We start from the raw sequence: 17085 nt of genomic DNA on the forward strand, positions 1-17085 counted from the left end.
TTAAAAAATATATATGAATAAATAAAAAATTAAAAATCTGGATTAAATCTGGGACTTTAATGAAAATCATTAAAAATTAAAAAGGAAAAAGAAAGAAGTACAGAAAAAAGGTCAGGGACCTTACATCCTTAAATCCTAGGGATATAAAGTCAGGGAATTCAAATAAAAAATGTAAAAGATTTAAAAAGAAAAAACAAAATGTGAAAAAAAAGGTCAGGGAGCTGATCAGTTCATAGTCTGTGTGAGAAGAGGACAGAGGACTCCGTGCACACGTTACAAAGATCAAAATAACAATGGGGAGAAAATGATGAAATGCAATGAAGATGCAAAATGAATGTTTTGTAGAAATAAAGATAATATAAAATACTTTTGAAAAATGGGAAAAGAAATACAGGTTTTCAGGAAGGTTAGTAGTGATTAAGAGAGAGAGAGATTGGAGACTGTAGAAGAAAAGACCTAAGAAATAAACCTAAGAGAAAAAGGCAAAGAAGGTGGAAAGATGGATACAAAGACAGAAGTGATGACTCTGACTGACAGAGAAGATGACAACGTAGATGCTCCACTTGGACCTATGCCGAACCCTCCACCTGACCCAGACCCACGTCAAACACCACAGTCCACCCGGACTTAAGAATATTAGCACAGATTGGACCAATGATTTTCAAGCAGAGCGTGGCAGAGAGCGTGGCCGGAGGAGAGGAGCTGGTGGATGAGGGGGAGGATGTGGCAGACCACATGGTGACAGAAGCCCCTTTCACACTGCGACCCGCTATCTTAGCGGGTCCAAATTGCACCTTCGACCCGCGTCGAGCAATGTGAACGCTTGGCGTGTCAGGGTGACCCGTGTCGCCTGAAGCCGAGTTCAGGGGGCGTTGCCTAGTGGCAGAGCGTCACACGAAACACATAAAATGCTGGGCGTGTACAATGACGTAGGCACAAGCCATGAGTCGGAGGTAGGGTGAAATACACCTGTCTGCATCAAATTTTTCAAACAAACGATGGCGGGACACCTTGAGAACTCATTTTTGCAATGCAGTTCATGGAGATGTTACTTTACGGTGCGTCTTGCTGCGTGGGAAACCGCGCTCTCCCATCTTTCTCGCCAGCCCTTACAGCAGAGGTCCATCCTTCACCGTCCCCGAAATGTGGCGGAAAATAACGTCCTCTGTTCGGGGGCTGAGGAGCTCGCGGACCTCCTTGTCTCCCCAGTTGGCCATATTAAAAAATGTCTCCAACTTGATGTAGGCTAAAACAGAGTAAAACTTGTCCTCACCTGTCGCTGTTGTTCTGAATCAGCTGTACATTCTGTCTTTTAAACTCCTCACGCCACGCCCACGTCCGACCCGCGTCGATTGTGTTCACATCAAACTCGGCTCGGCAAAAAGACTAGGGTCCGACGCGGGTCGAAAGGCGAGTCGAGTTGACGCGGCAGCCCGGGTCGGCAGTGTGAACACAACACGATCTGTGATACACCCTGATGATGATGTACCAGATGTCGCAAAGTCTCCTGATGTTAAGCTTTTTACTAGAGCCATTTTTATTCATTAATTTATTATTTTATTAATGTATTTGATTGGGAGAGATACCACTAGATAAACTTAGATACGTACTTAGATAAACTGAAAACAACGTTTCAATGCAAGCATCACAGTGAAGAGATAAGAAGCATAAAATGTCCAAAATAAATCCAGTTCAGAACACAATGTTTAAAAGTAGACATTAGTACAAGTTTGTTGCTAAATTAAGATTTAACAGCTCTCTTTGAGAGTTAAAGTTCAGAAGATTTCAGATGAACAAGCAGAGCATTTCAAATCTTTGCTCCTTTCATTGGAAAACTGTCGAAAGAAAAGATGTCGTTTAAACTGAGATTTCATAATTACATCCTGAAGCAGGTCCGAGACCAGACAGCCAGACCAAGTGACACATGTGAAATATCAGGATTTAACAGCAAGGCCAGGCAGTCAGACCATGTGACACATGTGAAATATCAGGATTTAACAGCAAGGCCAGGCAGTCAGACCATGTGACACATGTGAAATATCAGGATTTAACAGCAAGGCCAGACAGTCAGACCATGTGACACATGTGAAATATCAGGATTTAACAGCAAGGCCAGACAGTCAGACCATGTGACACATGTGAAATATCAGGATTTAACAGCAAGGCCAGGCAGTCAGACCATGTGACACATGTGAAATATCAGGATTTAACAGCAAGGCCAGGCAGTCAGGTGTCAGACAGTTTCTCATCATCTTAAAGCAGTAAAGGTTAGCCTTTATTGTGTCAGAGCTGAACTGAATATTTCTCCTCTGCTTCTTGCTCAGTGAGATCACCTTTCATTCTAACATTCAGGTGCAGATGCTTCTTAATCACCAAGTTAGGCTAATACTTTTTCTAAAGTTGGGTTTAGCTCTTCTGCAACAACATCACAAGTTTTACCAGAAACATGGGCAGAAAATGTAGAATTTAACTTATTGTTTGCTTTCATTACATATGATTGATTAACTTCCTTAATCTTAAAGGGATTAATATCATATTCATCAGAGATTATATCATAAAATTTAATCGTCAGATCCTTAACAGCTTAAATAAAGAAGTCATTAAATCTGTTGACAACCTGTAAAGGACAGAGATGCTTTCACCAATTCTGAGTTGATATTTATCATCAGTATTTATATTTGATCTCATTAAAGCATTTAACTATTAAACTGCAGCAGATATATGAAGCAGTTTATATGTTTGCTTTCCAGAAAGGTTTAAAGGGAGTTAGATTATCAGGATATTAACAAAAACAGCAATGAAATGAGTGATATGCGAGTCAGATATCCCCAATGGCTTTCTTAACAAGTTAAGTCGAGGTTTATTTCTATAGCACATTTAAAAACAGCCACAGTGGACCAGAGAGCTGTACAAGCTGAACAAAATATGAATATTATTAGCAACTTCAAAGCTTGCTTATAAATATGACTTCAATTAAATAGCAAAGGCATCTATGAATGGCCACAAGGAAAACCTGTCCTACCATAGAACAGGCATTCACAACATATGGATTCTTAAATAAGTCAAAAAAACGTTTGTTCAATGTGTACAATCTGTGCAAAACACAACCCACAAGGCAATCTAAGACCAAAAAGAGGACAATTTCAACAACCAGAGAATCCATGCCAACATATTGGCATGGATTTTATTGAACTTAAAGGACAAGACCGTTTTTTTTACATTGGGCCCTTGATTTCACATTATAACATGATGTTCTACTCACCCCTGCTTGTTGTTGGTAATTTGGAGCTGTTCCGAAGATATTCGAGAGGCGTCTGGCTGCTCTCTTGAGATATTCGGCCATGAAACGGTTTGCTATGGGCAACGTTATACAGGCACAAACTATGCTGTTTATAATTTATTAATTACTGTACACTAGCACTGATAACGTGGAGGTGCGTCGCTTACTTAAAAAAATCCAAGAGGCACACGCAAGCGACACCAACCTAACATTACGTATTTCATCAGATCGAGCAGGTGAAGCACATCATAAAAATAAGAGGGCCAGCGGATCCCAACCCAACAAGGGTGACAAGGTAAAAATGAATTTGTGTGAGGGAGACAGCACTACCTTCCTCATTGGCTTATGTGCCACTGGCAGCTGCAATGGTAATGATGAATATGATTATGCAAATGAGAAGTATTTCTGTACTGGATTTCCCTGGCCTACTAGGGACAGGTTTTCCTTTCCACTGATGTGAATTATTGGACAAACCCACACAGTAAAAGGAGACAAAGATGGAGTATGGTAAGGGGAATAACCACTTTCCCATGTACTGATAACTGCAATCCAGTGTATATAACAATCCATAATCCACAAGTGCAAAAGAACTATGAGACATACACCCTAGGGTGTGATAACTCCAGTAGAGATGTCCAGGTACACTTAAACATCTCTGTGAACCGCTGTCCAAGAAGTACAACTAAAAACACATCTGTAGCTACATACTATCATTGTATGGTAGTATGTAGCTACCAATGTAGCAAACAATGAAACTGCACCACCCCTGCACTACCTGTTTCCCCTGGCAGCTGTGGTTCATCCACTCTACTTTTCCCCGTATGCTGGCAATTACACCAGCATCCACCGAATTGGAAATGGGCCAAACGTGGGAAATCGTCCTGGTGTAATATCACTATAACACCAGTCTCATTCAGGATGTGCGAGTTACCAATCACACCACCGCTAGCACTGGCATTTGGTGGTTCTGCGGAGCAAAAACACTCAAACCTGTGTTGCCTGCAAACTGGATGGGAACACGTGCCCTGGTTCAACTAGTTATACTATTCTATGTTTTACCATAATGTGCGGAGAGATGTGTTGCACACTCATTCCAAATGACACAGCTTCAGATGGAAGCGTTACACGGGCCATACAAGAGCTGACTGCACTCTCCCAAGAATTGGCTGAAAACTCTGATGTGGACGATCCTTTCACCAGAATACTTGAATCATGGATTGTTAGATCATTTTTACTCTTTTCATAACTTTTTGGATTTTGAAGTTTCCAGTAAGCATAAAGTATAAACAGGATATCATTTTTTCTATCAAAAGTGAAGTCAATTGTAAGCCTGTAAAAACAATGGGCCTCATGCAAGAACATTTTCGTATTTTTAATTCTAAATTTATCTCACTTTGTTCGTACGAAGGACTCGTACGAACACGCCATGTCAGATTAAAAAAACGCTCTTAACTTCGGAAAAAGTGTGTAAACGACCTGCGTAAATGATGAATCACACCTGTGCGTATTTAAGGGGCACATGCACGAGGATAGTAAATTTGCATACTCCACGCCCTAAATTATATAAGGCAGTGCTTCCTCGCTCCTGTGCCAGGAAAAGTTGAGTGTTGAGTCATGAAAATGGCATCAAGGCGCATGAAGAACAACTTTACGGGCTCTGAGACTGAAGTTCTGCTTTCAGAGGCCCAAAAAGGAAAATCTGTCATTTTTAGCAGTGTCAGCAGTGGAATTACGGGACCTGCTAAAGCCAAGAAATGGGAAGCAATTAGGAGTGCTGTTTATTCAATGTCACCTGTAGTTCGTAATGTCACCAAAATAAAAAAAAAAAAAGAAACAGTTTAACATGAAAATAGCTTTAAAAAAAAAAAAACGTCTCGCCATGGGCAGGAACTCAATGACTGCAACTAAAGCCGTGCAATCAGTTGTTGCCTCATCATGATGGCACTTTGATGGGGCGGTCCATGAGGGGGGTCTTCTGGCACCACACCTTCTGGTCTGCCTCGGCTGGTTCAGGTTGTAGGAGACCCTCGTTCATGGCAATATTGTGCAAATCTGGCATGCCTTCTCTTGGCTATAGAGCAGTTTGCCCCCCCGCTGTATCGAGACACACCTACTTGGCCTTCAGCTCAGTGCGCTCCACGACAGAGGCATGGGTGCTTTGACGCGTATATGTGTTTCGTGCTCCAATTATGATTGGCAGTCAAGCCACGGCATGAAAGTCCCTCTTAATTCGTACTTGTTGGACAGCGGTGTATGGGAATCTGATGTATCATGGGTGATAAATTGATGAGAGCTTTGATGACCAAGGGGAGCGCACGACTCACAGAGGACTGGGACACCCCCGATCTGTCTCCAATCTCCCTCTGAAAGGTTCCAGTGGCCAAAAATGGCCGCTTTGGATAAAAGCGTCTGCAAAATGACCGTAATGTAATGTGTTACTGTGTTTTTTCCCCTCTTTTATGTCTTCTCAAACCCCAGCTGGTCGAGGCGGATGGTCACCCTTCCTGGTTCTGCCAGAGGTTTCTTCCTGTTCAAAGGGAGTCGTTTCTCTCCACAGTCGCCTCAGGCACGCTCAGGACGGGAGATTGGACTGAAGACAAGTTTCAGTGGAAATTTGTTGGTTTCCTTAGCTAGAGAATGGTTTTTGAATTGGCTTTGTATGTATGAATTTGACTCATTTTGAATGTAATTAATTGGATTTGATTATGATTACAATCAATTGAACTACGATTGGCTTGAATTGAACTGTATAATTGAAGTGCCTTTAGATGACATTTGTTGTAATTTGGCGCTATATAAATAAAACTGAATTGAACTGAATTGAATGAGTCCTTACCCAAGCTCTAAGGAATGTGATGGTTGGTGATAAATCAAGAAGAGCTGAGGGTATAATCTAAATCAGTTCTAAGATAAGAAGGAATACCTGATTTAAAATCCCTTCTCAAAGGTACTTAGAAGTGACAGTCAAGCACCAGCTGTCAATTAAAAGCACAGTCATTCAGAGACTTAAAGATTTTTTCCATTGTCAATTCACTATATGTACAAGATATACAGGGGAATCGAAATGCTGTTTCTCTCTTGGCTTGGTAATAAAAAAAAAGTATCAAAGAAGGATAAAATTGTACAAGAAAGTACAAATAAATTAAAATAAATATCGGGCCTATGTACAGTATGGCAATAGTGTAAATACAGTAATGGTAATGTAGAGAGAGGATGTGCAAAATAGAGTAGCTTGTGATTCTGCATAGATAGTCATGCAAATGATCAAGAGCAGATATGACAATGTCTGACAATTGGCAACAACAGGAGTGACAACAGGCAAATGGTGTAGTAAAGTGCAGGAGTATGAAGGTTTCAGCATGATGGCGATGTGATCAGAGAGACCAAGGTGGGGGAGGGGAGAGGCCTTGTCTGCTCCCTTGCAGGATGTGTACACCAAGTCCAGTAATTTGTACTCTCTTGTTGGAAAGTTCACATGTTGATGTAGTTTGGGTGATTAAGTCTTCAAATCCGCATGATTGAAGTCTGCTGTGATGAGGAACCCGTCTGGCTGTGGTGTCTGTTGTTCACTGATAGCCTGGTAGAGTTAATTAATTTCCTCGCTCCTATGGCTAGTGTTACCAAGAGGGATGTAAACAGCTACGAGTAGAATAGATGTAAATTCCCTTTGTTGATAGGGTCAGCACTTGATGAAGATGAACTCTGCCAGCGGAAAACAGTGTTTGTAGCATTCTGGCACCAGGTGTTGCTGATATAAACACACACTGCCCCACGCGAGTCTTACCTCCTTCCAAAAGGTTTGGGTTGTTGTGGTAGCAGGGAGTAGCAGCAGCTCTACTCCCAATTCCCTCTGGATGGCCGAGCTCCTCACCCTATCTCTAAGGCTGAACCCAGACACGGTCCGAAGGAAATCCATTTCAGCCACTTGTATCCGTGATCTTGTTCTCTTGGCCCCTATCCAGATCATAGGTGAGGGTTGGACAAAGTTAGATAAGTAAATCGAAAGCTTCACCTTCTGGCTCAGCTCCCCCTTTACCACGAAAGACCAGAGCAGTGCCCTCATTACCGCTAATGAAACCCCATTCCGTCTGTCCATCTCTCGCTCCAACCTACCATCACTCATGAACAAGATACCCAGATACTTAAACTCCTCCGCCTGAGGCAAGGACTCATCCCCAACCCGGAGAGAGCATCCAACCTTTTTCTGGTTGAGAACCCTGGCCTTGGATTTGGAAGAGCTGACACTCATCCCGGCCGCTCCACACTCAGCTACGAAAAGCTCCAGTGTGTGGAGGTCCAGGCTTGAAGAAGCCAACAGAACCACATCAACCACAAAAAACAGAGATGTGATCCTGAGTTTCCCAAACAGACACCCTCCTCTCCACGACTACGTCTTGAGATCCTGTCCATGAAAATCACAAACAGGATCAGTGACAAAGGGGCAGCCCTGGTGGAGTCCAACATGCACTGTAAACGAGTTCGACTTAGTGTCAAGGATACGGACACAGCTCTTGCTTTGGTTATAAAGGGACCAGATAGCTCAGACAACCGGTTCTGGTACCCTATACTCTCTCAGCACCCCCCACCGAATCCCTCGGGGAACATGATCGTAAGCCTTTTCCAAGTCTACAAAACACATGTAGACTGGATGGTCAAACTCCCATGATTCTCTCAGTAACTTTGTAAGGGTAAAGATCAGGTCCACTGTTCCATGACCTGGGCGAAAGCCACACTGCTCCTCCTAAACCCGAGGTCCGACAATCGGTCGGAGCCTCCTCTCCAAAACCCTGGAGTAAACTTTCCCAGGGACGCTGAGTAGTGTGATCCCCCTGCATTTGAAACACACTCTCCGGCCCCCTTTCTTCTAAATGGGAACCACCGCCCCAGTCTGCCACTCCATAGGTGTTGACCTAGCAGCTTCCTCTTCCATCACCTTCTCTTGCCACTGAACTGGCTCAGTGTATTCCCCCAAAAATTAACTCCAGAGCTAAATTGTGCTTACCATACACCAGCACTTAAGCAGATTTAGAAACTGCAGGGCAACATAAAACACCAGGATATTCAAATTCACATCTTCAAGGACTATTGCTGTTAAGTACTGGAACAATGTTCTACATACCAAGACATCATAAAGGAGCTTTACAACTTAGGCTTCAGGACTGCTCTCCAATATCTGGCCATGCTGTTTGTCCAAAGACGAGGAGAGATAATTTGATAGGAAAAATGATATCACTATATCATAAGTGCAGGGGACTTGCATCGTATGATAGATGGCCTTAACTTTGACTGCTTAAAGAACAGTAAAAGGTTTGGAACTGCTGTCTGGGATTAAAGAGATACAAGTTTGGCAAAGTTAAATTTAAACTCAGCTTTAATCAACTTGCTAAATTAGAGGGAAAAAGAAAAGAATAAGAAACTTTGGGAAAAGAAGCACAAAGAAAATACAGAAAAAAACCTCAACAAAGACCTGAGAAAATGGAAAAATAAAATAAAAGGAAAAGGTGGATAGAAAGAAAACAGAAACAGACAAATCTTCTAAAAAAAAAAAAAAAAAAAAAAAAAAAAAAAAAAAAATAAATCTCTTTTAATCCTGTTTTGCAGTTGGTGTGGACTGTGGACCCTGACACCTGCTTGCTACCTCCATCAATCTACAACCAGAGATAGCAGGAACAATCTGACTGACAAGATAAAACCACAGGTGTTGCACCAGCACCACCATCGGTGCCATTAATGCGTACCAGTGAGATTTGGTGAAATCACAGTTACTGTTGCAGCAGAAAAAACCCACAAAAGCAAAAAAGGAAGAAAGAAAGCATCTAAATTAACACATTGACTGCCCATACGTTTTTTTTTATGGATTCTGAATCTATACATTCTAATGCACATTCTGTGTGATTTTTGTAATTATGTGATGAACAGAACAGACATAGTTGGCAGTCAAAAACTGCTGTCATCATCTGGACATTTTGATCATTACGCCAATGGCTTTGCGTCAACTCAAGAACAATTGTGATAACGCTGCATTGATTGTTGTGCATTTCCGCATTTTGTCCAATCGCACGTGTCGGTTTCCAGAGGGTGACGGTAAAGTAACCTAAACAAACAACAAGAAGGAGAAGAAGACACGCGACAAGTCTAAGGAGGCGGTCTTATGAACAGGTTAGCTTTGCAACATGCGACACGACACAAATCCTCTGACCCGGATATGTAAGTATCTAAAGTGCGACAGGCTGAAAGAGCGCACCTTTCACAAAAGCCCCGATCTCAGTTTGTTGTTGATTTTGGTGGATACCCGCCTTGGTTTAGCTAAGGATAGCTCGCTAATGGCGGCACCTAGAGACACGCAGTTTTGACCCACAAAGAGTTTAAAGTCTCAGCTTTCAAACGAGCCATAACATGTTTCAGTGGCCCTATCACATAATATGCTGTGACTGTACAAAGAACGTCAAAAAATGGTTTAGAACGCTGGGAGTCTACGACATAATTCTGTAAAAACCGCTGGTAGTCAATGTGTTAAAAAAGAAAAAATATCATCAGTGGAAAGATTGGAGGCCCTTTTTGATACCATGCTTGACTGAAAATGACGGAACTTTAACTTTGACTGATGGTTTGTCCTTTTATGACAGTATACAGAAAACATTTTCTGCAGTTCAAACAACCGAAAGGACTTCTGAACTTGTTTTTGATTACTTTTATTTAACTTTTACTAAACTCACATGTATGTCACTTGAGGAAGAAAAGACACAACCCCTTTTGTCTCCAGAGCAAAAGTACCTGTGGGTTATTCATAAATATGATGTTGGTCCAGTGAAAAGTATTGAACCAGAGGTGATCGCACCAAAATCCTCAGCAACAACAGTATCCTCTCGAAAACTAAGTCATTAATGGCAATTATATTTATTTAGCACATTGACTGGAAGGTATCTGGCCCCACTTAAACCTATTGCGTCTTAAGATCATTGACTTAGTTTTTTGTCCAGCTATAGGTTAATTATCGGCGTCTGAGTGGGTGGTTCCTTTGGCTTGAGCACCTTGGCCCAGTGCATCCAGGCTATAAAAGGTCCAGCCCTCAGAAAGCTCTCCCTCTCGTCCAGGATGCAGATAGAGTCCCATCTGTCCAGCAACAACACACGGGAGGTATGGCAGGGAATAGATGACATCACCAACTTCCGAGGTCGTGATGCGTCAACAGCAGACCTGAGTGCACCACTGGCAGAGGAGCTAAACAGCTTCTTTGCCCGGTTTGGATCATCCCAGCAGCACTCATCTGTTCCTGCCCTGCTCCCACCTCCACCTCCACCTGGCTCCTGCATCACTCCACTCACTGTCCAGGAGCACAATGTCAGAAGTGTGCTCCTCGCTGTGAACCCCAGGAAAGCTGCTGGCCCAGATGGAGTTCCTGGAAAGGTGCTCAGAGCGTGTGCCAACCAACTCGCCCCCAACTTCACCAGGATTTTCAACCTCTCCCTGAACCAGGCAGTCATCCCATCCTGTCTGAAAGCATCAACAATAATTCCGGTGCCGAAGAAGTCTCTCATCACTAGCCTGAACGATTACGGTCCGGTGGCCCTCAATCCAGTAATCATGAAGTGCTTCGAGAGACTGGTCCTTCAGCACATCACGGACCACCTCCCCCCAGACCTCGACCCCCATCAGTTCGCATACCGGGCGAACAGATCCACAGAGAATGCCATCGCCGTAGCTCTCCACTCTGCACTAAACCACCTGGATCAGCAGCAGAGCTATGTTCGGATGCTCTTTGTGGATTACAGTTCTGCCTTTAACACCATAATCCCGGATAGACTCACCACAAAACTGGAAACCCTTGGCCTCCCCCCTTTCACATGTGCCTGGATCAATAACTTTTTGTCTGACCGACCCCAGACTGTGCGACTGGGGCCCCATCTCTCATCCACCCGCACGCTGAGCATCGGCTCCCCACAGGGCTGTGTGCTGAGCCCCCTCCTCTACTGCCTCTACACCCACGACTGCAGACCGGCCCACAAGGACAACCTTATCGTTAAGTTTGCTGACGATACTACGGTGGTCTGTCTCATCTCCAGGGGTGATGAGGCTGCTTACAGGGAGGAGGTCCTGATGCTGGCAGAGTGGTGCTCAGAGAACAACCTTTCTCTGAACAGCAAGAAAACCAGAGAGGTCATCATCGACTTCAGGAGGCACAGCACTGATACAGCCCCCCTTCACATCAATGGCGAGCGAGTGGAACAGGTCCACACGTTCAAGTACCTCGGCGTACTCATCTCTGACAACATTTCCTGGTCAGAGAACATCACAGCCATCATCAAGAGGGCTCGGCAGCGGCTACACTTCCTGAGAGTTCTCAGGAAGCACAACCTCAACTCCAACCTGCTGCTGACCTTCTACCGCTCATCCATCGAGAGCCTGCTGACATACTGCATCACAGTATGGTTCGGCAGCTCCACCGCCACTGACAGGGAGAGGCTGCAGAGAGTCGTCAAGGCAGCACAGAAGATCATCGGCTGCCCTCTCCCCTCCCTGATGGATATTTACACCTCCCGCTGCCTCAGCAGAGCCAAGGCAATCTCCAAAGACAGCTCCCACCCTGGCTCTGCCCTGTTTGACCTGCTGCCCTCAGGGCAGCGCTACAGGTGCATCAGGACAAGGACAAGCAGACTTAAAAACAGCTTTTTCCCCAAAGCCATAACCAGTCTCAACTCTGACACTCACTGATCATCCCTTTGGACAATTCCCTACTCTTGTGCAATATCCAAAAATAATGCCAAAAACTGTTGTGTGCAATATATCCTTTAACTTGAATTTACTTACACCTTATTTATCTATCACCACTAACACCATATTTTATTCTATTTATTTTATTTACCGTAACTAAAACTGTTGCATCTTACACCCTTCCCTTATTGTACATACTTATATATATTTTTTAACATTTTTATTTTCTCTTTGCACTGTTTTGGTGGCTTTAAATCTCGCTGTACCATGTACAATGACAAATAAAGGCATTCTGATTCTTTTGTTTGCTGTAGGGTTTGTTTCACACTTTACCAACATCACATTCTCTCACGCATCCACACTTACACTATTGAGCTTCTCATGCTCAGATTTTAACGGACATAGCTTCTATGTTTTATAGAAATAAAATGATCTTGCAGGCATTTAGCATGTTGTTTCCCGTGTGAGCAGCATAGGGGATGCCTCTAAAATCAACTTCCTAATTTCAGAAACTGATTTCTGCAACAAAGTAATAGAACGGTTCTGAGAGGCTGAACATAAACAAAGAAGAACTTGCGCTGCTGTGTGAACACTTCAAATGTAGGCTCTGACAATTTTACCAAGGACAAGTTGCAATTGACTTAACCAAAGTCTCTTCAGTGAGTGCAGACCGACAGCTAACAATAATGAATGAGAGTCAGGGAATATGAAAGCATTCTGTTCATTATGATAAACATGTGAAAGCAACAGTAAATGCACATAGTTGAAAATGTTGCTTGACAAATAAAAAAAATGATGGTCAAGATAAAGATTGCTAAATGTAGAAATGACGCTAACATTTTTGCCCTTTCAGACAGTTCTATTTGTGGTGCTAAAACCCTTGACAACATTTGCTGCATCATCACAGAACTAATTTGAGGATGAGAAGCCCAAACAATGGAAATCATAGACTAAACTTTTGCCATTATTGTAGGCTGGAACTTGAAGCTATGCACTCCTTACCTGGTCAGCCACTCTATAAACCTCAGTCTTGTCGCTGCAGTCACACAAAAAATAGTGGACTCTCTTGGCTCCTGCATTTTTGGCAAGTCTTGCTGTTTCCTTCATCCCCTCCTGGTTAATGTCCCATAGCACCAGAACAGTGTCAAGAGCTGCAAACTCTTGAGCCATGAGGCGACCTATCCCACTGCCTGCCCCCGTAATGAGCACGACTTCACCAGCTATGTTCTTCTTCTTCTTCGGAACCAAGAGGTGTATGAAAGATTCCACATTGTACCAGATGGACAGAAGGATGACTTGGATTGTTTGCAGGAAGAAATTCATGATGACTCTAAGACAAAAAAAGAGAGAATTCAAAATTATTCATCGAAAAAAGAAAAGTTTTACATTTGGTACATTTCCAGTATTTGTTTAACTTTGGAGCTATTTTGTAAACAAATCAATGGGAATGTCTGGGACTGTTTGAGGCCGGGACAGAAAACTGGAAGGAAGCAATAGGTCTTGACCCAGCAGTCCCAGATGGAATAATGACTTATATTTGCTAATAATAGTTGAAATACATGAAGTTGTTGTAAGGATCCATGGTACTTAATATCTAATAGCTAAATATTTGGCTTAAAGTTAGAAATTGACCAGAAGTACACCCCAGGCCAGCTCCCTGGACAACCCCTGCCAGCAAGCAGAATGAATGCCCAACCCTCCAATCGCTTACTATTATCAATAATGCAGAACCCACACTGGCTAATGTTCAAAGGGAATCTTTGCCAAGCCCAGCTATCTATGTGTGTATATATATATATATATATATATATATATATATATATATGTGTGTGTGTGTGTGTACATAGAGGCTGGGATCTACCATATCAGACAGGACCGCAGGTGTAGGTTATGCAAAGAGGTCTCTGAGACTGTCCAGCACATGGTAGCAGGGTGTAATATGTAGGCAGCTACAGCATACATGGAATACATGGAAGACATGGAAGACATGGAATAGTGTACAGGAACATCTGTGATGAGTATGGGTTGGAAGAACTAAAGTCAAAATGGGAGACACCCCCAGGTAGCGGAAAATGACAGAGCTAAGATCCTGTGGAACTTCCAGATCCAGACTGATAAACAGGTGATGGCTGACCAATTGGACATTGCAGTGGTCGACAAACTACAGAAGAAGTCAGTCGTGACAGCAACATCAAGAAGAAGGAACACGAGAAGCTTGAAAAAAGTCCAAGGACCGAAGGATCTCATCCATACACAGAACTGGAGTGTTTGTGGTGTGACTAGAGGAATAGCTTCATTAGGTTGGTGTTTGCTGCATCAAATCAAATTGCACATCTGATGCCTAGTTGTTGATGACAAATAATGTACACAAACACACCATATGATATTAACATAAAAAGCATGGCAGCATGCCCTAAACCAACTTCTAAACATCCATAAACTAACCCCTCATCGACGTCCTGTTGAAGTCTTGATGGTTGAATCTCTCTGGGGTCTCCCTCTTGTTCAGGGTCTGACCACTGATGACATTTCCTGGTACTGTAACAGTAACTTTAAGTTGGAAAATATTTCCTCCCCAGCAGCCGGCTAAGCTGTTGACATAATAAAGAGCAGGTGTAGCCTTCTTTCAACAAGGAACCCATGAGGGAGGGGGTGGGCGCTGTGAGTGGCTCTGAGTGGGGGGGGGGGGGTGTCCCTGGAGATGCGTTTCAGAGAAGGGCCACTATCCTTAAACCACCAGCTGTTTGAGCTGTCCCATACAAGATCTCAGTAAATCATGTCAAATTGTTTAACAAGAAAAAGGCTACAGAATGACAGCTTTCAGGTACCCTTGAGGGTATGTTCCCCAATTTAATGTCGGGTGCGTACATGTACAATCACTGAAATAAAAAACGAAATGAATGTAGAAGAATAGAAAATGCAAGAAAAAAAAAAAACAAATATAAATACAGGGATTGAAAAAGAGATCAACAAAGAGGTAACAGAGAACAAAGAGCCACCCACCAATGTAAAGGAAAGCTTGTTTTTCCCTTTAGACAGAGCAAAAAGTCGAGCTAATTTTCTCCCCAAGACCAAAAACAAAGACATGATACCCAAATACACACAGTCATATATGTATGTATGTATGTATATATATATATAGGCCTATACATACTAAAGTCTATCTATAGCTTGGCTTCGCTTATCGCCTTTGCACAACAAAAAAAACAAAAATTAGTTTATCGTTTTTTTTCCAATAATTAATGGAATGACCCAAAACATGCATCTATTTAATGAAAATACATTTTTGGTAACTTACCAAACACAAGTCCCGCTGTGTAGTAAACGGTTATCCCGTTGTGGACCTCGCTGGCAACTATTGTATCAGCTGCAGATGCAACCTTTGCTCTCCACGTCGAGTACCGTTATGACTCAAGGACCCAAGTCTGGGCAAACTGCAGTTGATAAGAATAGTTTACAGCTCAAAGAGTCCGTTAACGTAACCGTGGTGTTAGTCCTGGGTGAGCTCGGTATAGTCAGGATAGTTTCTCAGCAGTTTTTACAGCCTGGGGGCGTGAAAAAGGTAGGATGTCACATCAAACCCCAGCGAGAGCAACAGGGAGATGCCGGATGTGTGACGTCACTTGTTATCAAAGGGACCGAGCTCCATTCGTCACTCCTACTGAGCGAGGCACTGTGGGAATTTGAGTGCACGGGCATTAAATAATTCAAATAATGTCTATCGAAGTCTGACTGAAATTATCCGAATGTTTCATACGAGTGCAAGTTACTCAGTCTCCCACATTAATGAAGGTTTTGTTACCGTGAAGAGTGCAACGCCCTTCTCTCACCTCTCACCTAAAATGGCAACTAGAGCACGAGCGACCCCTCACCAACACATTATCATAGGCTGATAAGATCCGGGGTGTGTCCTGTTATAGTATTACTAAATGTAATAAAGGGTTGGATGGAGAGAAGAACACGGAAAGAGTTTGTCATTAAATTTATATAAAAAAGTGTCACTTGGGGAAAAGTTCCCTGGTGCAGAACACACAGTCCTATTTTCCCTGATAACAGAGGAATAGGAGAGAGTGCCTGATAAGAAAAGGATTATTTAAATAAACTGTGTCAAAAGAAGAGTAGATAATGGAAGGTGTGTGTGCGTGCGTGCGTGTGCGTGCGTGCTTGTGTGTGTGTGTGCATGTGTGTGTGTGTGTGTGTGTGGAGAGAGAGTATTTATGGGTTCAGGGTAAATGACCATTTGGCTGCTCAGGTCATAAAAGCCCTGATGGAGGAGTTTGGACTTACAGTACATGACCCCCAACGGTGGCTGCCTGTTTATGTAATGTGTTTTTGCTGCTGTGGACAGTTTTTTCCTTGTGTGACAGCAGTTGCTTTTTAAAGTATTATTTAAAAAAAAAATGTAATTAAGATAAGAAATTGAACAATTCCCTGAGAATAAACAAAACCTAAATATTTTCTCGTAAATTATTGCACTACTCCCACAATCTGACTGGTGTGAGTTTGCTTTGTGCCGCAGACAGGAGTTACATTTACTCTCGTTACTGTAACTGAGTAGTTTTTTGTGTACTTGTACTTTTTTGAGTAATTTTTAAAATCAGTAATTTTACTTTTACTTAAAGGAGAATTCCGGCTATTTTACAAACATATCCCATCTCTTGGAGACCCAGGAAAGTTGGCCAAAGGGAAAAATGCGAGAAATTTTCATGCCCGCTGCGCAAAGTTTTCCAACTGCGCTGATTTCCATGAAAGCGGGCTCTATCGGGCAAGCTTTTAACCTTTCCTGAGGCTCTTAACGTGTATCAAAATACTTGTGGCAGGTTTAGTGCCACCGGGGTTCTCCCCAACACACACACGGACCACTCGTGGAAGTTTTGACTTTTTATTGCAAGACACCCGGCTCACTCGCCGGCACGCAGGTGACGATCCCGTCTTTTCTGTCAGTTGCTGGCTCTCCTGTCTTCCGACGTCTCTCACCAGGTCATATCACCCTCCTTCCACCTCTCGCCTGGGCCAGCACGCTACTGATAAAGGGGAGAATGATTAGCCGATGATGTGCAGGTGTGCCCATCATCTCCCCTCCCACGGTCCTC

At 43.0% G+C, this 17085-nt stretch overlaps 1 protein-coding gene across 1 annotated transcript in view; it reads right to left on the reverse strand.

The window, feature by feature from the left end:
- The window catches only part of LOC142399479 (epidermal retinol dehydrogenase 2-like), a 65700-nt gene extending 50094 nt beyond the window's left edge, over positions 1–15606 (reverse strand). Inside the window, exons 1-2 of the mRNA XM_075484187.1 lie at positions 15291–15606; positions 12995–13322 (exon numbers count right to left, since the gene is read on the reverse strand). Of these exons, the coding sequence (XP_075340302.1) occupies positions 12995–13315 (321 nt within the window). The 5' untranslated portion in view covers positions 13316–13322; positions 15291–15606. The remainder of the gene's footprint in view (positions 1–12994; positions 13323–15290) is intronic.
- Between the last annotated feature and the right edge of the window lie 1479 nt (positions 15607–17085).

This window comes from Odontesthes bonariensis, chromosome 14 (assembly GCF_027942865.1).
Source record: "Odontesthes bonariensis isolate fOdoBon6 chromosome 14, fOdoBon6.hap1, whole genome shotgun sequence".
NCBI classification, from domain to species: domain Eukaryota; kingdom Metazoa; phylum Chordata; class Actinopteri; order Atheriniformes; family Atherinopsidae; genus Odontesthes; species Odontesthes bonariensis.